This window comes from Sorex fumeus, unplaced genomic scaffold (genome assembly GCF_029834395.1).
Source record: "Sorex fumeus unplaced genomic scaffold, SorFum_2.1 ptg000029l, whole genome shotgun sequence".
NCBI classification, from domain to species: domain Eukaryota; kingdom Metazoa; phylum Chordata; class Mammalia; order Eulipotyphla; family Soricidae; genus Sorex; species Sorex fumeus.
In genome coordinates this window covers 2,275,995-2,303,392 of record NW_026606086.1, presented here as the reverse complement: position 1 = coordinate 2,303,392, position 27,398 = coordinate 2,275,995, and the positions used below count along the sequence as shown (strand labels likewise).

Here is a 27,398-nt window from a genome sequence, read left to right as displayed (position 1 = left end):
CGTGGCGGGGCCTGGCTGGGTTGGACAGGGCACGGTATGCTGGGGCTGGACAAGGCAAGCAGGGAGTGGTCTGGTGGTGGGCGTGGCTGGCGCTGGTGGGCGTGGCTAGGGAGGGGCGGGATCTGGCCTGTTTGTGTGCTCGGACTGGACAAGGCAAGCAGGGCGGGGGCGTGGTCTGGTGGTGGGCGTGACCAGTGCTGGAGGGCGTGGCCAAGGCGGAAGTGGGTGTGGTCCATTTGTGGGCGGAATTGTGCTGATGGGTGTGGCTGGGGTGGGGCAGGTGACCAAGAGGCCGTGGGTCTGGCCGGTTTGTGCGCGCTGGAGGGTGTGGCCAGGGCGGGAGTAGTCATGGTCCGTTTGTGGGTGGAGATTGTGCCGGTAGGTGTGACTGGGTCGGGCAGGTGACGGTGAGGGGGTGATCTGGCAGGTTTGTGCGCTCTGGAGGGTGTGGCCAGAGCGTGGTGGGAGTGGTCTATTTGTGGGCGTGACCGGCACTGGTGGGCGTGGTCAGAGCGGGAGTAGGCGTGGTCCGTCTGTGGACAGGGTTTGTGTCGGTGGGTGTGCCCAAGGAGGATGAAATAGGGGCAGTGCAGTGCTGAGCAGTGGTCTGTCACTGGGCGTGGTCAGGGCAGGTTAGTAGGCCAGGCAGGGTAAAAGGGGTGTGGATGAGGCCAGGTGGGGCTAGGACTGTGGCTCTGCACAGTGTCCAGGGCTTCAGTGTGAGGGAATAGTTTCAGGGGACACAGCAGCCAGGTTCCAGGGAGAAACCAAGCTTACCTTTCAAACACTTTGGTCACGGGGCCGGAGAGGTAGATGCCTCGTCGGCAGCCTTCCCCAGCTCCATCCGTGACTACATAGAGCACCCCCAGACCCTGAGCACAGAGCCAGGAGACAGCCCTGAGCACCGCCACGTGTGGGGCAAAAACCAAAAAAAGATGAAAAATAAAATAAAAACCTCCAGTGCCGCAGAGATAGCTCAGAGCTGTGTTGTGCATGCAGGCTCCGCTGTGGGAGTGCTGGGCCCTCCCCGCTGGTTCCCAGAGCCCCAAGCCTGCAGAGCTAGGAGTAGTCCCTATTTATAAGCCAAATTGCCCCTGTGACTGTACAAAAGAGACCTCACTTTGCCTATGGTAACCCCGAAGGAAAAGGATCTTTTTCACCTTAGATCTTGTCAGCGACTGATGCTCCCCCAGCCCCTGCCCTGGCGCCGCCTCGAGGTCGTCGGGGGAACTGCAGGAGACGTTCCCTTTCTCCTCTGAGACTCAGCATCACCTGAGCATCTCCTGAGCCTTATTAGTGTTCAGGTTTTCCTGCCCAGTTCTGTGGAGGGGGGGAATGCTGTGTGCAGCTTGATGGGGCAGTTTCCACCTTTGCCCTGTGTCCTGGGAGAATCTTCATCCTTCTATATGAGACAGTATCCCCAACACGTAGCTGATCCCAACTGGGAAAATGGGGATGTAGGGGTGGCCCAGTGACCCTGAAAGGTTATGATCAGCCCCTCTCTCTCCCAGAAGTTAGTGCGACTGTGGGAATTCCCCCAGCCCCATCTCTTCCTTTGCTCCTGCCATGGTTGGCAGAAGAGGCCACAGCTGGTCTGGACCAGGCACGTGCTGAGCATCTGATCGGCCCTGGGGCACACAGTCTGTCCCGGGAGCAGAGCAGTGCTGGGGACACCCCTGTGCCGGGAGCAGGGGAAGGGAAAGAGGCTGGGAGGTGCTGGCTTGGTGCAGCTCCAGGTAACACCGTTTCACTCATCCTTGGTGACCGGGGTGGAGGCTCTGAGTCCCAGAGTTACACAGCTTGTCTGCTTCATGCATGAGCTGTACACACCTACCTTCCCAGTATCTCCCCCCTCGCCCACTTCCCCTCCCCCCCACACTTTGTACCTCATTTGGGGTTAGTTCTTCCCCAAAGTCCTGGCCAGCAGGAAATGACCCATTAGGAACTTCTAGCCTGATGGAGGGAAGCGGGGCTCATCTAGGAGGGCTGAAACCCGAGCGCTGCTGGGTAACTGGCTGTGCAAAGGTCCTGGGCGGAAATAAGATTAAGTGTATGAGGAGACCCCAGAAAGGGTCCAGATGGGGAGATGTCTGGAAGTGAGAAAGACTGGTCACTAGATGTGGGGAGAGGGACTTGGGGTCCCAGGATCCTTGAGGTGGCGTACGCTCCGCCCCCTGCACGCCCGCCTCTGTCCCTCCCATTTCAGACGCTGAGGCTGAGAGGGCCGAAGGGTTGGCTGAGCTTCATGGGAACCTTTGACTCCTCTTCAGAGCTGCCCCCTTGCCTCTCCTGCTGCCTCTCCTTTCCTTGTTGCTGCTCCCCGCCCTCCTCTGGCCTCCTTTCTTCCTCCAGCTCCTCCTGTTCTTCCTCTTCCTGCTTCTTATTCCCCCCAACCCTGAATCTGTTCCCTTCTTCTTCCTCCTTCCATATATGAAACATGGCTACCATCCCTGGCCAGAAGGGTACCCCTTCCCTTCCCTCAGCCTCAGAGACCCTGTGGCTGGACAAACCTTCTGTCATGGTCTTCATGCTGAAGACACTCCATGACCACCTCCGCCCACCCCCCCTAGTCCCCGCCTGGTCAACTCCTTGGACCCATGAAGTCTCTTGAGGGAGCCTTTTCTTGGGGGAGGGGTTGACTACACCAAGCAGTGCTTGGGCTGACTCCTGGCTTAATGCTCAGGGGTCACTCTTGGCAGTGCTTGGGGGTCCCTCTGGAGTGGCAGGGATCCAACTGGGGTCTGTTGTGTGTAAGTTCAGCAGCTTGTCTCTTAAACCATTTCTCCAGCGGGGGCAGGGGGAGAGGATTCTGTGAAATGTAATGAAAATGTAATGAAAAGAACAAGCTGATCATAATAGCCACTTTAAAAAAATTAGCATCTATTTGTTAACCCGCCTCCCCCCGCCATTTTGGGGGGCCACACTCAGCAGTGCTCAGCGATTACTCCTGGCTCTGCACTCAGGAATCACTCCTGGCAGGCTCAGGGAACCATATGGCATTCCGGGGATTGAACCTGGATCTACTGCATACAAGGCAAATGCCCTCCCTGCCATACCCTGGCCCTGGCCCATTAATAGACAGTTTAAAACGACCCAGCGGGAGGCTGGAGAGAAGGTGATAGAACCTGAGCACAGGCCTTGCCCCTGGGTGGTGTGAGTTTGACCTCCACCCAGTCCAGCCCTGAGACGGGCCAGAAGTGACCTGTGAACAGTGAGCCGGGAGCACCCCCCAGCATTGCCAAATATGTCCCCCAAGTCTCTGTGCCAGGATTTGGGCTACACTCCTCATCTCTTTCCTGATTTAGCCTGGAGCTAGGCTGGGTTTCCCAGGCCCTGGCAGGAATCGCAGACAGTCAGTGCCCGGCAGCTCCACTCGGACCACTTTCCAGTATAAGGGGTCAAGGGTCAGGGGGGCCATTGGAGAATGGGCTTAACTGGCCCCAGCAGGAAAGCAGAGGGGTGGGGGAGGGTTTCATGGATGGGTCTGGGAGATATGAACCCGTTTCCCCCCATCCACCCAGAAAAAACAAAACAAAAAACAAATTCTAAAGTGGGGAGTGAAGAGATAGTACAGGTGTGAGTCCAAACTGAGTCCCAGGATGCTGTGGGGAACAGGACACTTCTCCTCACTCCCAGGCCCCCCAGACTCTCCTGCTCCTGCTGGTTTCCAGGCTGCTGGGGAATCAGAACATGGTGGAAACCCAGGCCTGGGGTTCAGGCGGGAAGGGCTGTGGCTGGGAGAAGCAGGACATGGGCACTGCAACCATTTCCCCAAGGGCCCTAGAATCTCTGGCTTCTCTGCAAAGCCCAGGGTTAGGGAGCTGAGGGTGTGGCACCTGGTCCCGCCGGCAGAGCGCATGTCTGGGTGGGGTCTAGGCTGCACCTCAATGCTGCCATGCCGATGATGACTTCTCACTCACTGCCTGTGGGCATCTCACTGGGGGATCCTCAAAGTGTGAGGCACCCTCAGGACCCCCTTAAATAGAAGATATCCTCTAGAACCTACCAGGTACATTTCAGACTCCAAGAAACTGCTGAAATATGAGACACCCCCCGGGCCCTGAGTGCTGGTCAAGAAACTGTCTGTTGTCCTGGGATGGGGGGTGGGGGGGAGCTGGGAGGTGTCAGCACCAAGGAGCCAGGGAGAGCGGACAGGAGGATGAGTGTCAGTCCTGGTGACAACAAAAACAGCACAGAACTCCCCCCCTCCCTCCTTTCCCCACAGATACACCAGAGGGGAGAACTGGGCTGAGTGTCGGGGGGTACACCTGGCTCTGTGCCTAGGGCTGGCTCCTGGCAGAGCTGGGGGGGGGCCTTTGTGGTACAGGGATTGAACCTGGGTCAGTTGCCCACAAGTGCCTTTCATCACCTAAATGCCCTCCTCTGGGGAACAGCAACTGTGGAGGACGGTCCGGCTGGTGGAAGCAGAGGTCGCGCCCAAACCCCCAGGCAGTTCCCTAAATTATTCGCTTCCCCAAGGGTCCCCGACACTCCCCGGCATAAACCCTGATGACACTGTATGAAGGCGAATCCAGGAGAAACTGCTGGGGGGTTCCCTTGTGGGGTGGCCCACCCCTCTGTCTCCAACTGCCCTACAGAACTGGACCCAGGGTGGGAACATGTCACCCGGGGTGTGGGCTTGAACATGGCGTCCTGTCACACAGGACACTCCCCCCCATCCCCCTCGCCTCCCACCGCACGGATTCTGTAGCTCATGGAAAGGTGCTCTTGGGCGCGACTGGGGCATTAGGAAGTGGTGGGGAATGTGGCTGAAAGAATTAAGAAATGAGACACTGCAGTGACCCGAGGGGGCAGTAAGCATCCGCTCGCGCATTAGTGGTGGCTTTCTGCTGGTCACTTAAACACGGTCAGTGTAGGGGCCAGGGAGCGGAACGTGGGAATGCACTTGCCTGGCGCATGGTCAACCCGTGTTCAGTCCCCAGCACTGCATATGGCCCCCAGGCCCTCCAGGAGTGATCTCTGAGGGCTGGAGCCATGGTGTAGTGGGGAAGGTGCTTGCCTTGCACGTGACTGAATGAGCCTGGTTCGATCCCCGGCACCCCATAGGTTCCCCGATCACTGCCAGGAGTGATCCCTGAGCACGGAGCCAGGTGTGACTCAAAAAAAGGAAAAAAGAGTGATTCCCCAAGCACAGAGCCAAGAATCCGCCTTGAGTGCAGAGCCGGGAGTCAGTCCTGACACCACTGGGTGTGACCAACCCACCCCCCTGTCCCCCACAAAAAATAATTCCTTAAAATAAGAGTATTTTGGGGGCTGGAGCAATAGCATAGCGGGTAGGGCGTTTGCCTTACACACAGCCGACCCAGGTTCGATTCCCAGCATCCCATATGGTCCCCTGAGCACCGCCAGGGGCAATTCCTGAGTGCATGAGCCAGGAGTAACCCCTGTGCATCGCCAGGTGTGACCCAAAAAGCACACATACACACACAAAAGAGTATTTTTAGATTTAGGACTGGGGCCAGGGAGTGAACTTGAAGCTCTGAAATTTGTTTCTCTGTGCACAAAGCCCTGAGTTCAACCCCCAAGAATTGCTAGGTATAACCTGGAGTTCCCCTGGCTTGGCCACCACCATCTCCCAGGGGCATCTCAGCACTCTCAGTCCTGATACATCAAGAATGTAGGGAGCAGGGGCTGGAGCGATAGCACAGTGGGTAGGGCATTTGCCTTGCATGCGACCGACCCGGGTTCGATTCCCAGCATCCCTTATGGTCCCCTGAGTACCGCCAGGAGTAATTCCTGAGTGCAGAGCTAGGAGAAACCCCTGTGCATTGCTGGGTGTGACCCGAAAAGCCAAAAAATATTGTAGGGAGGGGCCCCAGTCTCTCCACCTCAGCCCCCAAATGCACGCAGAGCAGTCTGCCACCCAGCCCTGGAAATCACAGTCCTCCTTATTGGCACCTGGAAATGGTCGCAGGTGAGGACTAGGCAGGTACCCACATGACAAATGAGGAAACTGAGGCAAGGCACAGGGGCTAGCCCAGCACCCCGCTGCCCCCTCCCCTACTCTTGTTAGCTCCGGGCAGTCTGCACGGGTCATCTGTGGTGGGTTTGTCACCGTGCAGTGAGGCGGGGGAGCCCGGGCCTTCTTGGGGGGCGAGGGGGGGGGTGCACTTCAGCTCAGTGTCTTGTATTGTGAAGGAACCAGGCCCTCCTGCAGGCCCAACTGTGCTCCCCGTGAGGGTCATGCCAGCTGGCTGTGTCTCTCCCATCTCTGCGCTCCCACCCAGGGCAGAGGGCCCTCGGCTCCCGCGCCCAGCAGACTAGCGAAATCCCACCCCCCCCCAGAGGCTGCTGTTTCCCTGTCTGCGCAGCCTCGCCTCGTCCTTGCCGCCTCCTTCCCTCCTTCCTGCGTCCTTCCCTCCTCCTCCATCCTTCCCCCCCTCCGCTCCACAGCAGAAACTTGGCAGCCGCCAACGGCCCGACAGACTGGCTGGTGGATTCCCCTCCGGCCCCCCCAGAGCCCGCGCCCCGGGCTGCCTCCGCTGAAGAGGCTGCGGCTCGAAGGCTTCCCTCGAGGCCGAGCGATTCCAGGATCAATTTCCCAGCCCGGGCTGAAGGGCACCTTGGCTCGCTCACGCTGCACCCGTACCACGTCCCGCCTGCAGTGTCTGGGGCGGGGGGGGGTTTAGAGGAGGGAGGTGGCATTTGCTCTCTGAGCTGGGGGTCTCTGGGGCTGTCCCACATTTCTGCCTAGTTCTGTTCTTCCAGTTACTCGTTCATTCATTCAACTCTTTATTTGGGGCCTGGGGGCCACATCCGGCAGCGCTCACGGCTTTTACTCCCGGCTCTGTGCTCAGGGATCACTACTGGCTCTGGGCTCAGGGCTGACTCCTGGCTCTGGGCTCAGGGCTGACTCCTGGCTCTGTGCTCAGGGCTCATTCCCGGCTCTGGGCTCAGGGATCACTCCTGGCTCTGGGCTCAAGGCTGACTCCCGGCTCTGTACTCAGGGCTCACTCCCGTCTCTGGGCTCAGGGATCACTCCCGGCCTTGTGCTCAGGGATCACTCCTGGCTCTGTCTCAGGGCTGACTCCTGGCTCTGTGCTCAGGGCTCACTCCCGGCTCTGGGCTCAGGGATCACTCTCGGCTCTGTGCTCAGGGATCACTCCTGGCTCTGTGCTCAGGAATCATTCACAGCTCTGTGCTCAGGGATCAATCTTGGAAGTGTTCAGGCATCAAACCCAGGTCAGCTGTATTAATGACTAATTTTTTTTTTTCAGAGGGCCAAGTGGGACTGAGAATCAAACCCAGGATGTCACACCTGCCGGGTTTGTTCCTTTCAAGGCCCCTGAGAAACTGGGAAGTAGCTAGTGCCGGAGCTGCTGAGCAGAGGGGAGGGACGAGAGGGCAGCTGGTGTGAGTGGGGAGAGGCAGGACCAGTCAGACTGCTGAGAGAGGCAATAAGGTCTGGGCAGATATGAAACACTGGGTGAACCCCAGCAAAGGGTGGGAGACCTGATTGGTAACTCAGAGGGTGCTTTCAGGGCTTGTGTTGGAAGGGGTCAGGGAGGAGAGGCAAAAGCTTGAGAAATCAGAAACTCAGCCAGTGCAAAGGCCCTGAGTTTGGGGGATGCCAGGGAGCAGGAAGTGCAAAGGCCCTGGGGCTGATAAGGTAAGAGACACTGGAGTAACTGGGTTCTGAGGGTGATGGCGTGAGAGGAAGCAGAGTGCCACCTGAGTGCAGGTTTGACTCCATGTGCAGTGAGGAGGCCCGAGAGCATTGGAAGAAAGAGGGAGAAAAATAACTTCCATCTTTTTTTTTTTTTTTTTGCTTTTTGGGTCACACCTGGCGATGCACAGGGGTTACTCCTGACTCTGCACTCAGGAATTACCCCTGGCAGTGCTCAGGGGACCATATGGGATGCTGGGAATCGAACCTGGGTCAGCCGTGTGCAAGGCAAACGCCCTCCCCACTGTGCTATTGCTCCAGCCCCTAGTTCCCATCTTTTGCCATCTATTTTGCTTTGCATTTTTGGTTCCCTCCAAATGCTCTTCAGCTATTTCAAGACTTTAGAGGCTAGGGGTGCAGGTGGGGGAGGGGGGTGTTACCACATTAGACATCACCCAAGGAGCGGGCAGTGGATCAGGGGCCAGGGCCAGGCTGGGCTGTCTGTGAGGTGGGCTGGGACACTGAGTGTGGTTGGGGGCCCCCAAAGGGGGTCTGGGCTGCTCTGAACACACAACAGCCGAGATGCCTCGCACCGTCTGCCTACCCAGGGTCAGACAGATATGGGGGAGCCTGGGGGGGCTCTGCCCCACTGGGCTGCCCCCCGTGTCCCCAGGTCCTGTCTAGGCTGACCACACCCCCTCGTGTTGCAAAGAAGGCAAGAGGCTGTGCTTTGGGATTCAGAGGGACCAGCTGAGGGGTAGATAATGGGGGGTTCCCCTGACGTCCAGCCCCCACGGTCTATATTGCAGAGCGAGAGTCGGGGCCTGGTTTGGATGGCTCAGCTGCCTGCCAAGGGGGTGCAGGTTTCCGGGGAGATGGTCTGAGCGTGCTGGCGTTGTGGCCAGTCTTGGGGAGTTTGGAAGCTTCCCTCTCCCTGGGTGTCTGGGGCTGCCCCTATATGCCCCTGCCCCTGAGCCGCTGGCAGCCAGGAGACCCAGGAGCCAGAGCCGATGGTGGGTTTGCTTTGGAGGGCGGAGACCCCCAGTCTGGTGCCCCCTCCCAGCCAACCATGTGTGTGACCTGTCTCCTTTCCTGGCCCCTGTCAGCCTGTGTGTGGGTGTGGGGAGAGGGGCTTGGGGGGAAGGGTGCTGACCTTCAATCTGGTCCCACAGGCTGATGGGAGAGAAATAGGAGAATTCTTTTTTGTTTCCTTCAGATTTTGGGGCACACCCAGCAGTACTCAGAGACTACTCCTGACTCTGTGCTCAGGAATCGTTCCTTGCAGGCTCATGAGACATAGGGATGCCAGGGATTGAACCGAGGTCGGCAAACTCCCTACCCACTGTGCTGTTGCTCCGGCCTCGGGAGGTTTCTGAGATGGGCCTGGACACTAGGGTGCCTTCCCATACTTCTCTGGAGGTGGGGCATGAGCCTCAGGGGTCCCTTCTGCACAGTTGGGGGCTGGCTCTTCAAGTCTTCTGATTTATTATTATTATTGTTATTGCTTTTTGGGTCATACCTGGTGATGCTCAGGGGTTACTCCTGGCTCTGCACTCAGGAATTATTCCTGGTGTTGCTCGGGGACCATATGGGATGACAGGGATTAAACTCGGGTCAGCCACATGCAAGGCAAACACCCTACCCACTGTGCTATCGCTCCAGCCCCTGATTTTTTATTTTTAAGGGGATATTTGGTTAGGGGGAGGCTCTCTGGACGTCCTGGGAGCCCCTTCTTCGCAGCTTAGAGAGCTGTGGAGGCCACACCTGGGGGGCAGAGGCGGAGAGGGAAAGCCCGGATGCCGAAGCCTGAGAGTTGCATGCTCCTGGCCCCACAGAGCCTCAGCTTAGGGCCGGGGTTCAGTGACACACCCTCTAGGGACAAACACCATGGGGCCCTCGGTGATGCCACTGACATCCCCTCCCACACCGGGATATGCTTCTCACAGTGCTAGTGGATGAGATTCGGGTTTTTGGGGGGTTTATTTTTTTTTTGCTTTTTTTTGGGTCATACTCAACGATGCTCAGGGGACCCTATGGGATGCCAGGGATTGAACCCAGGTCGGCTGCATGCAAGGCAAATGCCCTACTTGCTGTACTATCGCTCCGGCCCCGAGATTCGGGTTTATAGGGACTTGTGGGCTAGCCTGTGGGTGGGGGAAGCTTGCAGGCCCACCTTGTGAGTGACAGGGTGGGGGTGGTGGGTTCAGAGGGTCTCCGGCAGATGTGGGCACCCATCCACTCTCCCCAGACACAAGGCCCAAGCCAGTTACCACAAATGTGCCTTTCCCTGAGAGACCCAGGGCCAGGCAGGAACCAAATCATAGCCTTGTGGGACCCATTACGCCCTGGACAGGGGACTACTGGCCAGATGGGGTGAGGGTGGGTCCTGGGAGCCAGCCCACAGTGTATGTCGGCCCCTCCCAGCCCTGCGTGTTAGCCAGGCTACACACCGTGAGAGCCCACCTTGGAGAACCCCCCTTCACTTCACTGTGGCTCTACCCTGCTGACACCCACAGCCACAGCCCCCACAACCCCCAGTTCCACCTCCCACGTTTGCGCCAACCTCCGAGTCAGCCCAGCTCTGCACACCCGTTGGTAGCTGCGCACCTTGCCTTAGCTCCACCCTTCACACTGACCCCCTCCACGCAAACCCCACCCTTCCCATTAGCTACCCCCCACCCCGTGTTAGCCCCACCCTGCATTTCACTTAGCCCTTCCCAGCATCTTAGCTCTATTTTCTTCTTAACTTTTAAATTTTATTTTCGTAAGGTCGTTCACATTAATTGATCACATTCAATATTTCAACACCAATCCCACCACCATGACACCTTCCCAACAGCATGATTTCTAATTTTCCCACCACCATTCAAGCCTGCCTGCCACAGGCTGGTTCTAGAAAATTTCTTTTCTATCGCTTATTAGGAATATCATGAGAAGTTGTGCGGCTGCTTTTGCGGCCGTGTAGTCTTGGAATTCTCAAATTGTAAATGAGGGGCCGGAGCAATAGTACAGCAGGTAGGGCGTTTGCCTTGCATGTGGCCTACCCGGGTTTGACCCACAGCATCCCATAGGATCCCCCAAGCACCACCAGGAGTAATTCCTGAGTGCATGAGTCAGGAGTAAGCCCTGTGCATCGCCGGGTGTGACCCCAAAAGCAGAAAAAAAACCCATAAAATTGTAAATGATTGGGGTCCGGAGACATTGCTGTAGGGAGCTAATCCATTTTGAGATTCATTTGTGAGTCTCTGGGTCAAGGCCGTTAATGCGCTTAAATGGAGTCTTCAGTTTGTGGCCAGCGGGGGTTCCTCTGGAGTGGGCGCATAGGGGACGCCCGCTCATCTGAGGTGCCCGGTGAGAAGGCTGGTACAGGGTCCGAGAGATCTCCTACGAGCTGCTGTCTCCCACTCACTGCTGGTCTCTGGATCAAGGCCGGACCCTCGCATATGAGCTCTGCGGCATTAGTCCCTACTCCCACCTCTCACACGAGCCCCATCGCACGCTCCTAGGCGCCCACCTGCACGTCAGCCCCACCCCACCCTAGCCCACCGCACCTGTCAGCTCTCTGCCTTAGCCTCACCCTGCAGCCCGCCGTGCGCTGCACTTCGCCTCTCCCCGCCGGTGAGCCGCACCTGCTCCGGCCCCGGACGCCAGGCTGCGAGTCTGGCAAGCTGCCCATCCATCCTAGCTCTGAATTTCCTGGTTAACGCTCACATTTCCCCAGGGTCTTCCTATTCTTTGCAGAGAGCAAGGACTGTTGCTAAGATACAGATGGTAAACGTTGCGTCTCTGGGGGTGGGGGGGCAGAAGGAGAGGCTCTGAGAAGCAGGGTGTTCCAGGCGGTGGGTGTTCCAGCAGCGTCCTGGGGGACTGGGGGGGGGCTAACGGGAAGGGAGGCTGTGTCAGCCCCCGCCTCACCCCATGGTCCTCTGCAGGATTTTTTGGGAAGGGCCCACTTGGTCATGTTGAAGCAAATTTAGCACTGTAGCACTGTCCTCCCGTTGTTCATCGATTTGCTCGAGCGGGCCCAGTAATGTCTCCATTTTGAGACTTGTTGTTACTGTGTTTGGCATATTGAATACACCACAGGGAGCTTGCCAGACTTTGCCGTGCAGGCGAGATACTCTCAGTAGCTTGCTGGGCTCTCTGAGAGGGGCGGAGGAATCGAACCCGGCGCGGTCGGGCTGGCTGCACGCAAGGCAAACACCCTACCGCTGTGCTGTCGCTCAGCACCTTATATTTTAATTTTGTGCCTTGAACTCCTTTGGTCCCTGGTGGAATCCATGGGCATCTGGTCATAATAGATGTGTTAAGCGCAAAGACAAAACAAAGCACAAATTAAATTGAGAAGAATAGAATGAATTGTTTATTTAGGTTTTGGGACCACACCTAGCGGTGCTCAGGGCTTAGTCCTGGCTCAGGGCTCAGGGGACCGCATAAGGTGCCGGGGATCCAATCCTGGTGGGTCGTGTGCAAAGCAAATGCCCTATCTGCTGCACTATTGGTCTGGTCCCAATTTTTGTTACTTGTCTTGATGGTGCGAACAATTGGGCTGCTCCTGGCTCTGTGCTCAGGTGTGCCCTCTCATGGTAGCCCCAGTGATAGAACCGGGCTCAGCCATGTGCAAGGCAAGCGACTTAACCCATGCACTGTGTATATTATATCTGTATATGTTTATTTTATATATGCACATATTAAAATGCTGGGGAAATAGCAGTCACATGCCACTGCACAACCCCTGAGCACCGACACGCATAGCCTTTGTGTCTCTAGTATCTCATTCTGGGGTTGTTGCATTGAACAACATCTCATTGACTGTGAATTCCCATGAATGGCTCCAGCCTCTGGAGCACTGTTTGGGAGGGTCCCTGCTGAGTGATATCCATGCACCGTCCTCTCCCTGGGGTCTGCAGTCCATGGTCAATCTCAGTCTTGTCCCAGTTAGAGGTGAGAACAAATAATGGGCTCAGTGACCCATCTGAGCTCAAGTAGAGGTGGGAGGGGTTCCACCAAGGAAGGGTGACCGTCACCCAGGCGAGTGGGGTGCAGAAAGGGAGAGGAGAGGCGGAGAGGTGGGCAGAGGCCTGGCAGCTGGTGGGGCCAGACACTCTGCAGAGCTGGGCTGGGCTGAGGGTCCCCTGGTTCCATTGACCCTTCCCTGATTGTATTTCAGGTCAATGAAATCTACCACGACGAGTCCCTGGGGGCCCACATCAACGTTGTGCTGGTGAGAATTATCCTGCTGAGCCACACCAAGGTGAGTGCTTCTAGTCCCTTTCTGTAACTTCTAGAACCTTCCAGTGGCTTCTGATGACGTTCTGCATGTGCTGGTGCCTTCTAAAACTTCTCAGGGCCTTCCAGTACTTTCCAGAACTTTCTTAGGTTCTATTCTAGAACCATCTGGCACCTTCTGGGTGCCACCCTGCCTTTTGTGCAAACATTTGTACCTCCGACCGCTATGAGACTGGTTGACCCTTCCAGAGGGATTCCTCCTAAAACATTTATGGTCGCCCACATCCTCCCTCAGCTGCCCTGTGCCTCCTATTTGAAGCCAAAAACCTTGTTACCAACCGCAATTACGTATTTCCCTTCACCTCCACTACACGCGTGACACGTAAGTTTGCAGGTTCACAAGGTAGCCCAGGATTCACCTGTTACCCTCCCTCCATCTCTCCATCCCACCCAGCCACCTCAAGCGCCACTGGCCTGCCCTTTAACTGTCAACATCTGTTTGTGATTTGGGTTTTTTCCCAGTGCATTTTATTCATTGGCAAATTATTATGATGATGATTATGATTATCATGGCTTGGAGGCTTCACCTGGCAGTGCTTAAGGCTGATTCCTGGCTCTCGTCTTTCTGGCTATCTTATCTCTTCTGCTACTACCAAGGAATTCTTTTTTTTTTTCTCTTTTTGGGTCATACCAGGCGACGCTCAGGTGTTGCTTCTGGCTCTGCACTCAGGAATTACCCCTGGTGGTGCTTAGGGGACCATATGGGATGCTGGGAATCGAACCCAGGTCAGCCGCGTGCAAGGCAAACGCCCTACCCGCTGTGCTATCGCTCCAGCACCCCCTCCAAGGAGTTCTTAAGGAAGGAAATGCAATACAGGATACATATCTACATATTCAGAATCCACCCATATCTTTACGCACTGACTTTACAATGCCCCAAAAGAAAGATGGAAGGGAAGTGGTTCAAGTCATTGAACACAGGCCTTGAACACGTGAGGCCTCAAGTTGGACCCCTGGTACAGCAGTGTCATCACAAAAGTTGTCAGACTCCAAATTGGTGTAGAGTCTCATTTGCAAATACCCCAAAGACTCTCCCTGACACGGATGTTCTTTGGGGCGTTCTTCACTTCGAGTCGCCTAGTTCCAGAGCACAGAGGCTCCCTGTCATATCCAGCTCCTTGACACCGAGCACTGTAGATACCCCCAGATGGGACCCCTGAACTCAGGAGCAATCCCCCGGAACCTCAATTTTCATGGCAGGTACTAGTTGGGGAGGAGAGGTGAGGAGCACTCGTTATTCATAGGTCATGGGGGAGGGTTACAAGGTCGGAAAAAGGGAAGTGTGAGAGTGAGGAAGGAGAAGGGTGGAGGAGGAATGGAAGAGAGGGGTTGACAGAGAAGGAGGAAGAGAGGGGAGAGAAAAGAGGGATATAGTTGGGGGGGAAGACAAGAGAGGGAAGGAAGGAAAGAGCAAAGAGAAGAGAGCTGGGTGGGGGAGGGAGGGAGCGAGATCCCCACAGAGCCTGGGGGGGTGGGTCACAGGAGCAGGAGGGTCCCTGAGAAGCTGCATGATGGGGTGGCGGGTGCTCTGGTCCCCATTCCCTGAGGCTGTGGACCCCCGAGGCGCCATAAAGGGCTGGATCACGGGGAGAAATGACCTGAGGGAATGAGCATCCGGTGTTTGTCTGGGGAGTGGCCCCAAGCTCTGCAGAGGGCACAGCCATGCGTGGGAACAGGGTAGAAGAGAACCTCGAGGGCCCCTTGGGAGGGTGAGGTGCCCTGGGCTCTGTGAGATGGAGACTCAGAACTCTGTGCTGGCAGTGGGCGGGCAGAAGTGCCAACCTTGGGTGGGGGGCGGTCTGGAGCCAGAAACTGGGGTGGGGGGATGAGACCCAGACCAAAGTTCAACTGAGGATTTATTGGGGAGGCAGAGTTCAAGGGAAGGGACAAGTGTCTTGTGTAGAGCCATAAGTGTTATGTGCAAAGGAATGGGTGTCATGTGCAAAGCCCTGGGTGTCGTGTACAAATGGATAAGTGTCATGTGCAAAGGCATGAGTGAGGGACTGCCACCCCCCGAGAGAAGGTCCAGGAGACTTGAGGCCCCCTGATTCTGCAGGCATATGGGATCTCCTCTCTCATGGCAGGGAAGGTAGCGCCTGGGTTTGAGCCATCTGGGAGAATGAGGAACAGATGGGAACATGACAACCGACTTTTTACTTTATGGTAGAAAGAGAAAACACGCGTATCTGAAAGTACCACAGCAAGCTTCGTCCCAGTCCTACAAGCAGAGAGCCCAGAACCCTGGGTCAGAGGTATTCTCTGAGCACCTTCAGGGATGAATCCCATCCCCCAAACAAATAAGTCAACAAAGAAAATTCCACAGGTACAGCAGGGAAGGTGTTTTCCTTGAATGCTGCCAACCTGGGCTTTATACCTGGCTCTGTAGAGGGCTCCCAAGCCCCACTGTGAGTGACCCCCAAGCACAGAACCAGGAGTGTTCCCTGAGCACTGAGCCAAGAGTGATCCCTAAGCACAGAGCCAAGAGTCATTCATGAGCACAGAACCAGGAATCACTCCTGATCACTGCCGGGTGTGCCCCCCTACCCCGCCCGCATTCCAAAAGCAAAAAAAAAAAAAAAAGCAACACTCTGTCACAGATTCCGAAAACTCTAGTCAACATGGTATGACATTGAACTGTATCAGAGCAAAAGCAGAAATAATTCTTACTGAAGATGAAGAGGAGAGAGACTTAAAAAAAAGGCAATTTAGAAAAAGAACTCATACTAAAACTCTTTGGGTTCATGAGACTCAGTGGCATGGCCAGGCAGGACAATTATGCAAACACCAACATCTAAGCATCATGGATGCCTTTGGAAAAAGGGATAAGAGGGAGAGAAAAGTCCCTTTTATTAGAGGTGCCAAAAGTATGACCGTCTGCAAAAGGCTCTAACAAGACAGAAGTAGGAGCTCTGGCGGGAAATAATAAGAGTCTCCAACGGTGGCGAATTTAATGAAGAGCCTTGAAACTGCTCCTGGGGAGGGGGCCAATGCTGAGGTGAAGGGGAGTTTTCCCAGATTAATAATTAGAAATCGGAGGAAAGCATCACAGCATTTGTCTAGAATCATCTAGGCTCAAGAAGGGCTGGGAACGTCTTCCAAGGCGAGCAAATCATAAAGGGGATTGATTTCAAACCTCAAAGGAAGCGAAACTAATTAAAATCCGACTGTGTTTGCCTAAGCACCCACAGACCAGCTGAAGGAAGCAGGAGGCTCTGGGCTGGAGGAAGTGGGAGAGATGCAGAAAGGAGGGTCGAACAGTTGCAAATCGTGTGTGACAAACGGACATTTCCTCTGTAGTAAATGAAATATGCCACGTGCCATATGGCCAGGGGAACGTGCTATGGAGGCTGGACAAGTCAAGGAAACAAAAATCGTGATTTTTTTTTACATGCTTCCTATCCTTACATCTCAGAGACAAGATTGGTAAACAGGAAGATTAGAAAACTGAAAATATAAGAACCCTGAGGCGCGAGAGGCAGGACAGCTTGGAAACCATTAACCTCGCCTGTGACAGGTCCAGTTTCTATCCCTGACACTGTACAGGGTCGCCTGAGCCCTGCCAGGAGCAATCACCAAGCACAGAGCCAGCAGTCAGCCCTGAGCACAGAGCCAAGAGCCAGCCCTAAGCACAGAGCCAGGCGTCAGATCTGAGCACAGAGCTAGGAGTCTTCCCTGAGCACAGAGAAAGGAGTTAGCACTCAGCACAGTCAGGAGTGACCCTTGAGGAACTGGCGTGATATGTATAGTGGGGAGGGCATTTTCCTTGCATACGGCCAACCCAGGATCAATCCCCGGCACCCCGTATGGTCCCTGGAGCCCAGCAGAGTCATGCTGGAGAACCTGGGTAAGCCGTGAGCCTCACTGGGTGAGGAGTGAGCCTTGAGCACTGCCAGGTGTGGCCCAAATAAAATATAAAACATGGGGCAAGGAGTGCGGCTTAGCAGTGAAGCAGCAGCCTCTCGGCTGTGGATTTTGAGTTGGGTCCCTGGCCCAGCTCCCACACAGTGACACGAAGGTTTAGCATTCCCCATTGGCACAACAAAGGGTTGGTTTGTTTGGGGTCCACACCCAGTAGTGCTCAGTGGTGCTTCCCCCTGGTTCTGTACTCAGGGATCACTCCTGGCAGAGCTCGGAGGACTATATGACATGCCAGGAATTGAACCTGGGTCAGCCACATACAAGGCACAGAGGTGCCCTTCCTAGTTTACTACCTCTCCAGCCCCACGAGAAAAGTGTTTGATCTCTTTTGGGCAACCAAGTGTGGGGTGAGTATTACACAGATTTATTGCAGTGATGAGAGGGAAGGGAAGAAAGAAAAAAAAAGCACCCAATGGAGGATTCAAAAGGCACAGGCTTTGCATGTAGGAGCCCTGGGTTCGAGCTCAGCATCACACGGTTTCGTCAGTGCTACTGGGAGTGACCCCCGATCAACAAGCCAAGAGTAGCTTCCAGAGTACAGAGCGATAGTGTAGCAGGTAGGGTGTTTGCCTTGCACATGTTGGGTTCAATCTCTGACACCCCACATGGTCCCCCTAGCACCACCAGGAGTGATTCCTGAGCACCAAGCCTGGAGTAAACCCTGAGCATCGCTGGGTATGACAAAAAAACAACAAACAAAAAAGACTAGCTCCCAAGCACTGCTGGGTGTGACTGGCCCCCTCTCCCCAAAATACAAACCTACAAACAAGCAAGAAAAATATTTGCAGTCTGGCCCAGATGCCCTTGTCTATAAAGAATTTGTATGAACTCTTTATGAATCTTTTTGAACTCGTATGAATCGACCAGGCAAATCCCAAAACACAAATGCTGCTACTCCCAAGGGGAAGGATACGTTTACTGTGAAATACAAGACTGGCTGAGCACTAAGGGAAGCAACTTACAGGCCCCTGAGCAGGAGATAGTTCCAGAGCACAGCCAGGGGTGTGTGTGTGGGGGAGGGTAGGAGGGAGGAAGGAGAGAAGGAGGGCAGGAAAGGGTGAGAGGGAAGGAAGGAAAAGAAGGAGAAAGTGAAGGGAGGAAGGGAAGGAAGGGAAAGGGAGGGAGGAAGGGAAGAAAGAGAAGGAAGGGAGGAGGGATGGAAGGGAGGGAGGAGGGAGGGAAGGGATGGAGGAGGGAGGAAGAGAGTGAGGAAGAAGGGAGAGAAGAGGGAGGAAGGGAGGAGAGACAGGAGGGAGGGAAAGGAGGGAAAAGAACAGAGGCAGAGTCCCCGACTCTGTCTTGATAATCCGAGCATAGATCCTGGGGCAGGTGCACAGAGTGCAGCCCTGGCATCTTGCTCCCCCGAGCATTGCCAGGAGAGACCCCATGTCACTCGCAGGCAGGGACCTTCAAAGCCCAACCCCAACCCAACCCAAAGCGGCAGTAGACAGAGCTTCTGACAGCCCAGGGCTGTACCCTGCTGCAGTCCAGGGCATGCTGAAGGGACAGGGTGGGGGGTGGTGGTGGGCTCTGAGCTGGCTACCCAGGGGCAGAGGAAGGAGACGTCCTGGTCCGCAGCCAGTCAGTCTGCCCAGAGCTCAGTGGAAGCAGACCAGTTCCCCACCCCCCTCTGCTCGTCCGCTTCTCCTCCTCCACTCGGTGTCACTTCTCTGAGTGACAGATCGTCTGTCTCCCAGCTTATGAGATGCGCACGTTGGGGCAAGTTTTCCTGAAAACATTTTCCTCCATTTTTGAAATGCCTGCCGCCCCCCCCCCCCCCGCCCAGCCAAAGCAGAGAGACGATCTTATTTTATAGGATGCAATATTGCAATCTGCCATCAGTCGGGGAGCGACACTTGTAGGTTGCATAGCAACTGGCTTTTCAATTGATTTTTTTTTGAGAAGGTACCAGAAGCCACTGAGCAAGTTCATTTTGGGATTTTTGTTTTTGCTTTCTTTTTTCTTTTTTCTATAAAATATTTTTCCCCCCTCAGAGGCTGAAAACCAAAGCCAGTAGGGCACAAAGATGCGAGGACAGCAAGCGGCCAAGGCCACCAGCCAGTGGGTGTTGGGAGGAGTGTCAAGGGTTTTTTAGTTGGAGTTTTTGGGCTGCACCTGGCAATACTCAGGGTCGGTTCCTGACTCTGTGCTCAGGGGACACTGTGTGGTGTCAGGCATTGAACTCGGATCAGCCACATGCGGGAAAAGCACCTTCCCCTGTGCATTATCTCTCTGGCACCACATTTTTAATTAATTTAATTTTGACTTGGGGGCCACATCTGGCTGAGATTAGAGACCACTCCCTGTGGGATTAAGGGGATCCTATGAGGTGCTAGGGATCAAATCCAGGTCAGCCATGTGCGAAGCAAGTACTTTAAGCTGTATCCTATCTCTCTAGTTCAGAAGTCTCACTTTAGAGGTGAAAATTTGGGGACAGAAAAATTCTGTCTTAGAGGAAGACACGACAGAACAGAAAGGAGCGGGGCCATCATTGCCTTTCTGGCCCACCCCGAAAGTTCTGCACCCCAACTCCCACTCTGTGTGAGCAGCAGCCAGAGGCTTTGGGGCATGCTCGAGCCCTGCAAGATTCCTGCCAGTCTAGGTACCAGCTGGTAGGCAGACTCAGTCCCCATTCCATCCTATTCCCATTGTGCAAAGGCACCTCAGAACATGGTGGTGGTACTTGTCAAAGGACTCTGAGTCTCTGCTGGACAGGGCTGAGGTGTGTAGGGGGGTAGTGTCCAGGTTTGCCCTGGAGGACTACGGTGGTCAAGGGGTGCCCGGCCAGCTGCAGGTCTGATCCCCTTCCCTGTGGGTGTTTTGGGCTGCAGAGGGAAATTGTAGAAGGAATTCAGCTCTCCCAGGGAAACAGCACTCAGACAGTCATGTGGACCACCTGCTTCTTGCATGGATTTGGCTTTAGAGCAGATTGCCCTGGAGCCTCTGTTGTTGTGGCGGCAGCGCCACCTGGTGGCCAGCTGGGGAATCTATTGAAACAGCGCCACCTGGTGGCCAGCTGGGGAAATCTATCGCGACAGCGCCACCTGGTGGCCAGCTCAGATCTCTGCAGTGACAGCGCCATCTGGTGACTACTCTGGGCTCTGCACTGCTATTACTGGTCCCTCCTAGGGGCAGGCACAAACCTCCCCCCCAGGCTTCCAGCCCCTCCTCTACTTCTCTCTGGGTGGAACTTGAAGTGAGTCTTTTCACTTGCCTGAATTTAACTCAGGACATCAGGTGGCACCACCAACATTGCTGTCTGGGGTACTGCTCCCTGCAGTGCCAGAACCCCCTACCCCAAGAGTCTACACCCCACCCAGGGAGGGGAGCAAGTGCCATGCTTTTCAGCAGGCAATCAGGACACTCATCTTGAGAGAAGTGGGGGGAGTGATTTGGGTCATCGAGGACAACTCCAGCAGGGGATGGAGCAGGGAGCGGATGCCCTCTATGCTGTACTGGGATCAAACTCAGAACTCCCCTTAGCCTACCTTCTTACTTTGTAGGCCATTTGTCACTCTCAATGTGCATTTTTTGTTTGTTTGTTTATGATTTAGATTTGAACCCCTGGCACTGTGCTCAGGGATCATTCCTGGTGGGTTTCCAGTAATTCAGTGTGGTGCCAGGGATCAAACCAGGGGCGACTGCATATGAGGCCAGTGCTTTAGCCCTTGTGCTAGCTCTCCAGCCTTCAATATGCTTCTTAGTGGCAGGGAAGGGGCTAGTAATTGGTGCATCTTTTGTGCTCATGGGGATGATGCTCCTCGTACCTCCAGTCTCATCATGTGGAAGCACAGCCAGGTTGGCAGTGTCTGTGGCACTGTGCTTGTGGCTGGTGGTGGCACAGAGGTAGAAAAGATTGAGTCTTGGTGGATGGTTCTGTCCGTGAGGGTGTCCTGGAGCCCAGCCTTGCCCCCTCACTGGCCTCTGTGCTGCTGGAAGCTATCATAGAGTGGGTGCCATCATTCAAGAACAGCATGTGCCTGGAGTCTAGGAGGCTGACACCCATGGGTGGCTGCGCTGGGTCCCCTTATCAATATTTTGGAATTTCAGGACCAAAGCGAGATCATACAGCAGGTACTGTCCCTGCTTTGTATGCGGCTAACCTGAGTTATATTCCTGGCACCTTATAGGATCCTCAAAGCCCCTCCAGGAGTGACTTTGAGTGCAGAACCAGGAGTCAGCCCTGAGCACTGCTAGCTGTGACCCAAACTCCAAATATAAGGAATTTCTGTTTCACCCACCAAGCCAGACTGACCCTTGGCACAGTACCTGGAATGCTTTCTCCAAGTCCTGACTCTACCCCCTCCCACCTCTCCTGCTCATCTGCCACTCCTTGTCCCAATTCTGTGACAATGAAGAAGCCACCCCTGCCCCCTATCCCCTTCCTGCCCTCTTCTCCTCTTTACCCATGAGGAACTCTTTCCCCAAATTCACCAGGCTCTCCTCTGCGCTTGCATCTGAACACAGGCTGTTTGAGGGCACTGTCTGGGTGCTGGGCACCCTGGGGGCCATCCCAGAGCTCTGCTCTTCATCCCTGGCCCCCACTTGCACCCCTTTGATTCCTTAATGCCCACCTTGGGTAGTCGGAAGTCTTGAGAAAATTCGACAGCAGAGAAACAGGAAGGAGTGAACCCACATCTTCATTTTTTGTTAGAACTTGTTTTCCCAGAACACTCCAGCTCTGTGCAGCACCTTTCGACTCTTGTCTGGGGGAGGGTAAGTTTTCTTAGAATCCCCAAACCTGGAGTGAGGTCCCGAAACACGTGTGCCCCGGACCTCCTCACCACACACACACTCTCCCCACTCCCATGCGGCTTGTTCCCTGCAAAGGGCAGAGACCAGACGCAGATCAATACAAAGAGTCGAATCAATCAGCCTCCACAGTGGCAAAATCCCTTCAACTGCCAGGGGATGCCAGGGGCCGGGAGGGCAGCCCCGTATGCGGGTGTGTGGGAAGGGACCTCAGCAGGGAGGGGGTGAGCCTGGAAGGTGGGAACAAGGTCCTGTACACACATGTGGACCTTCACCCCAGGGTTTTCAAAACGGTGCCCTAGGCGGGCCTGGGAGGGTGGAGGGCATGTGGCACCCGGCTCACACTGGCTCTGAGCATCTGGGGGACACACTTGATGTGGTCAGGGCTGGAGCCACATCAGTTGGGGTGTGACCCAACCCCCTCAAATATCCATATTTAGGAAAGACGATTTGGTTCCCTGAATGACCCAGAGATTATAGTCTTTTAGGAAGTGTTCTGGGATCTGGTGATGGGGTGTAGCTTTGGATGTGGGCTTGCCGGCTACGTGTGTGTGTGGGGGGGCTTCCAAGCTCCCCTTCCTGCCTTGGGGAGTGAAGAGACCAGAGTCGGGGGCAGGCTGCAGGAGTCAGTCCCCACTGTGGTGACCAGCCCCATTCCCAGGCACCAGGTCTCAGCCTGGTCACCCCTAGCCTCAGGCATCTTGGCCCTGAGTTTCAGTCATTGGGCCACCCTTGGCCATGGCCCAGTCACCAAGCGACACCTTGGCCATGCCCACAGCCATCGGTCATGCTCCCGCCATGCTCCCTTGCCTCAGCGATCCTCCTTACATGCTGATGTCAGCAGCTCCCAGCTGTCCCCAAGGACTCGCCTGCCCTTCAGAAACCTAGACCCAAATTGGGAGGCGGGGCCCTGAGCCTCTGGGCAGTTCCGACATCGGGAGTCCATTGACCCTGCTGTGGGGGCTGGAGCGATAGCATAGTGCATAGGGGGTTTGCCCTGCACACGACTGACCCGGGTTTGATCCCCAGCATCCCATATGGTCCCCTGAGTACTGCCAGGAGTAATTCCTGAGCAGACTCAGGCATAACTTCTGAGCAACATCACAGGGTGTGACCCCAAGAGATAAAAACAAAACCAAACAAGCCATTCACCCTGCTGCTTGGTCAGCCCCCAGTCTCCACCTGCCTCTCCAAACCAGCCCTTCTCCTCTGTGCCACCCCAGTCCACGAGCCTCATCGAGATCGGGAACCCCTCCCAGAGCCTGGAGAACGTGTGCCGCTGGGCCTACCTACAGCAGAAGGCAGACACTGACCATGACGAGTACCATGACCATGCCATCTTCCTCACCAGGCAGGACTTTGGGCCCTCGGGCATGCAGGGTGAGTGGGGGGGGCATGGGAGGGAGGGGGAGGAAGGGGGAGGCGGCGTGGATAACGGAGCCTTGGAGGGACCCAGTGGGGGTGAGTGTGGAGACCCCCCTCATTTTGTGAAACCACCGCTCTTGACGTCATTTCCCCCCATGGCCTCTCAGGGAAAGATCTCCAGGTCGTGAAATGTTGGGGTTTTTGTTCCCTCCAGGTTTTGTCTGTGCCCCACACTCACAGGTGCTCAGGGTCTACTCAAGGCTCAGTGCTCTGGGGACCGTGCAGTGCCTGTGGCTCAAACAAAGCCTCTGCCTGCCGAGTACATGTACATCCTGTTGAGTACTCTCTCTATAGTGCCCATGCACTGGAATGACTTTCCCACTTTGGAAAGTTATTTTTCTTGGGGGAGGGGTTGATGTATGCATTCCGGTGGGGGGGGGCGTTATCCTGTGAGACAACCCAGTGACAAAAGTACTTGTCCAACAAGTGTGAGGCTTCAAGTTCGATCCCCAGTGCCACCCACGTGAAATCACCACCAGCATCCCATTCTGCAGAGCAAAGAAATGAAAAGGTTGAGAGGGATCCCCAAATATATTGAGATATCTGTCTATTAGAAACATATATCTATGATAAAGATAGATTTCTATATGATATAGAAACTGTGAGTTATGAGGTAGAAACATATGCATGGGATAGAAACATAGTTATCTATGGGGCCAGAGAGTTAGTACAATGGGGAGGGTGTTTCTCTTACACACAGCCGACCTGGGTTCAATTCCCAGCACCCCATCTGATCCCTTGAACACTGCCAAGAGATTCCTGATCAGAGAGACTAGTAAGGCCTGAGAACTGCTGAGTTTGGCCTCAAAAATATATTTTTAGAGGGGCTGGAGAGATAGCACAATGGGTAGGGTATTTGCTTGGCACGTGGTTGACCTGGGTTCGATTTCCAGCATTCCATATGGTCCCCTGAGCATCGCCAGGAGTAATTCCTGAGTGCAGAGCCAGGAGTAACTCCTGTGCATCGCTGGGTGTGACCCAAAAAGCAATATGTATATATATATATATATTTTAGAAAGAGGAGGCCAGAGATATAGTACAGTGTGTAGGGCACTTGCTTTGTACATAGCTGACACAGAAGGTTCCCTAAACCCTTCCAGGAGTAATCTCTGAGCACAGAGCTAGGATCAGCCCTAACAGAGATGGGTATCCCCCCGCCAAAAAAAAAAGAGGAAAAGAAATATAGATATTTCTTTTTTATTAATTAATTTATTTTTTATTTGAATCATCGTGAGATACACAGTTACACCCTGCCTGCCTCTATGACAGGCATTTTTCTTCTCTCTGTCTGTCACAGTCTCTCTCTCTCTCTCTCTCCCTCTCTCTCTCCCTCTCTCTCTCTTCTTTTGGGCATTATAGTTTGCAATACAGATACTGAAAGGTTATCTCCTTTCAGCACTCAGTTCTTGTCCAGAAAGGTCATGTTCAACTATCATTGTCATAGTGGTTCCTTCTCAAACACAGACAGTTACTGGACATAAATATGAGGCAAAAGCATAGAAAAACACCAGGTAAAACAGGATGGAGGAGGCAGAGGCACCATCAGCTCTGGGAGGCACCAGGTCTCTCTGATGTGATTTCTAGAGCAGTGACAAAGTGAAACCAGCGAGGGAAGGATATGAAAAAAAGCAAAAAAGCAAAGAACTCTGGATCAAGGCTGAGGGCGCTGTGGATGGAAGCAGAGCAGGTGGCTAAGAACTCGTCCCCCAGGCTTGAGTTCTGGGCAAGCCTTGCATGCAAATCACAAAGACATGGGCGGGAGTTTGGGGCGGGAGTGTGTGTGTGTGTGTGTGTGTGTGTGTGTGTGTGTGTGTGTGTGTTGTGCTCTCTGATGCAGATTCAAGAACCACTCACCCCACCCCCATTCTGCAGAGGAAAAAGGAAACTCAAAGGTAGCGAGTTTCCTGCCAAGTCCCTGAAAAGGACTGAGCCAGCCTGTCCTAAGTGGCTCCAGCAAACATTACACCTGAGACTTTTCTCCAGGACAGACTGCAGGGCTGGGCAGCCGGGAGTCCTGGGGTGGGGAGAGGGTCCACGGGAATGAAGCTCCATCATCTCTCCTCTTTGCTAGCAGACCAGGCTGAGCTGTTCTCCTCAGTGGGGGGAGGGGCTCCCTGCCCCCAGCCCTTGCTGTCAGGGCCCTGCCCCCCCCCCCTTGCTTCCTCAAACCTCATCCTGTCAGTCACAGTCTCCTGGATTACAGAGAGAATTACCAAGTGCACAGCAGGCAAGAGGCATGTTTGAGACCTGAGCACACACGCTCCACCCAACCCTCACCCCAAGAAAATGTTTGGGGAGGAGCCATGTGCACGTATGCACCCCCTAAAGCCCCCTGACACAAGCAGAGCAAGCAAGGGGTCTGGTGCCTGCCCTGCAGTAGCTCCCTTTCCTCCAATGCCTCTGACGCACTGGTTCCAACTGACCCCCTAGGGGAGGGAGTGAGGGAGAGAGGAAGGGAGGGAGGGAGGGAGGAAGGAAGGAAGGAAGGAAGGAAGGAAGGAAGGAAGGAAGGAAGGAAGGGAAGGAAGGAGGGATGGGGGAGGAAGGAAGAGAAAGGAGGAGGGCGGGTCTGAGGAGGGAGGCACCTGACCGGGCAGTGGTGGGTGAGGGGTGGGGAGTGGGTGACTCCCAGTCATGCCAAGGGCGGTGGGGGACCGTTTTGTGGGAGCATTGCCCATGCCCTCAGGGGTGGCAGGGCTTCCTCACCAGCCCTCTGCTCTGGGGTCTGCAGTGTCTCCAGAACTAGGTAGGGCGGGGGTCTGCGGGGTCTGCGCAGTCGGACCTCCCTGCACAGCTGGCCCCATCTGCCCCACAGGCTATGCCCCGGTCACCGGCATGTGCCACCCCGTGCGCAGCTGCACTCTGAACCACGAGGACGGCTTCTCCTCTGCCTTTGTGGTGGCGCACGAGACCGGCCACGTGTGAGTCTCCCCGAGCCAGGGACCTTGACACGGACCGGGGAGGGAGCCCTGCGGGGCCCAGAGCAGACCTGGGCTCTCTGCAGAGCGGGAGCTGGGGGGCGGGGGGCGCGAGCGAGTGCTGCAGCCGTCCTACCCATGTTCCGGGCGGAGTCAGTGCGACTTGACGTGGCCAGGGCGGGGCAGCTGGGGTAACCACCGCGCGGGAGGGCCGGGGGTCCTGGGGAGGCGCAATCAGCGGTCCAGTCTCCTCGCAGACTGGGCATGGAGCATGACGGCCAAGGCAACCGCTGCGGCGACGAGGTGCGGCTGGGGAGCATCATGGCCCCCCTGGTGCAGGCCGCCTTCCACCGCTTCCACTGGTCGCGCTGCAGCCAGCAGGAGCTGGGCCGCTACTTGCAGTGAGTGCCCACCGTTGCCCCTGACCCGCTCCTGCCCGGCCCAGGAAGACCCCGCCCCGTCCCTTAACCCCGCCCCAGCGCCCAGGGCTCAGGAGGGCCCTGCCCCCCCTCCAGCCCCGCCCCTGAGCCCAGGAGGGCCCACCACGCCCCTCTAACCCTCCCCTCTAACCCCACCCAGAACCCAGGAGAGCCCCGCCCCACCCCTCTAACCCCGTCCTCAGAGCCCAGGAGGGCCCCGCCCCGCCCCTCTAACCCCGCCCCCAGAGCCCAGGAGGGCTCTGCCCCGCCCCTCTAACCCCGCCCCCAGAGCCCAGGAAGGCCCCGCCCTGTTCCTCCAGCCCCGCCCCTGCACCCAAGGCCCAGGAGGGCCCCGCTGGGGCCCTCTAACCCCACACCCAGAGCCCAGGAGGGCCCCGCCCCCAGAGCCCAGGAGGGCTCTGCCCCGCCCCTCTAACCCCGCCCCTAGAGCCCAGGAGGGCTCTGCCCCGCCCCTCTAACCCCGCCCCCAGAGCCCAGGAGGGCTCTGCCCCGCCCCTCTAACCCCGCCCCCAGAGCCCAGGAAGGCCCCGCCCTGTTCCTCCAGCCCCGCCCCTGCACCCAAGGAAGGCCCAGGAGGGCCCCGCCGGGGCCCTCTAACCCCGCCCCCAGAGCCCAGGAGGGCCCCACCCCGCCCCTCTAACCCCACCCCCAGAGCCCAGAAGGGCCCCGCTCCGCCCCTCCAGCCCCGCCCCCAGAGCCCAGGAGGGCTCTGCCCCGCCCCTCTAACCCCGCCCCCAGAGCCCAGGAAGGCCCCGCCCTGTTCCTCCAGCCCATCCCTGCACCCAAGGCCCAGGAGGGCCCCGCTCCGCCCCTCTAACCCCACTCCCAGGTCCCAGGAGGGCCCCGCCCTGCCCCTCCAGCCCCGCCCCTGCACCCAAGGCCCAGGAGGACCCCGCCCCGCCCCTCTAACCCCGTCCCCAGAGCCCAGGAGGGCCCTGCCCCGCCCCACGCCCTGTGCAAGGAAGATCCCGGGCCCCGCCCCAACCCACCTGGTCCTGCCCATCCCCAGCGCTGCCCAGGAGCCCAGAG

General features: G+C 56.1%; 1 protein-coding gene across 1 annotated transcript in view; it reads left to right on the top strand.

Annotated features, from left to right (window-relative positions):
* The window catches only part of ADAMTS2 (ADAM metallopeptidase with thrombospondin type 1 motif 2), a 102,418-nt gene that overhangs the window by 53,260 nt on the left and 21,760 nt on the right, over positions 1-27,398 (top strand). The window contains exons 5-8 of the mRNA XM_056115704.1: positions 12,798-12,881; positions 22,810-22,966; positions 25,827-25,932; positions 26,187-26,330. Coding sequence (XP_055971679.1) covers positions 12,798-12,881; positions 22,810-22,966; positions 25,827-25,932; positions 26,187-26,330 — 491 coding nt within the window. The remainder of the gene's footprint in view (positions 1-12,797; positions 12,882-22,809; positions 22,967-25,826; positions 25,933-26,186; positions 26,331-27,398) is intronic.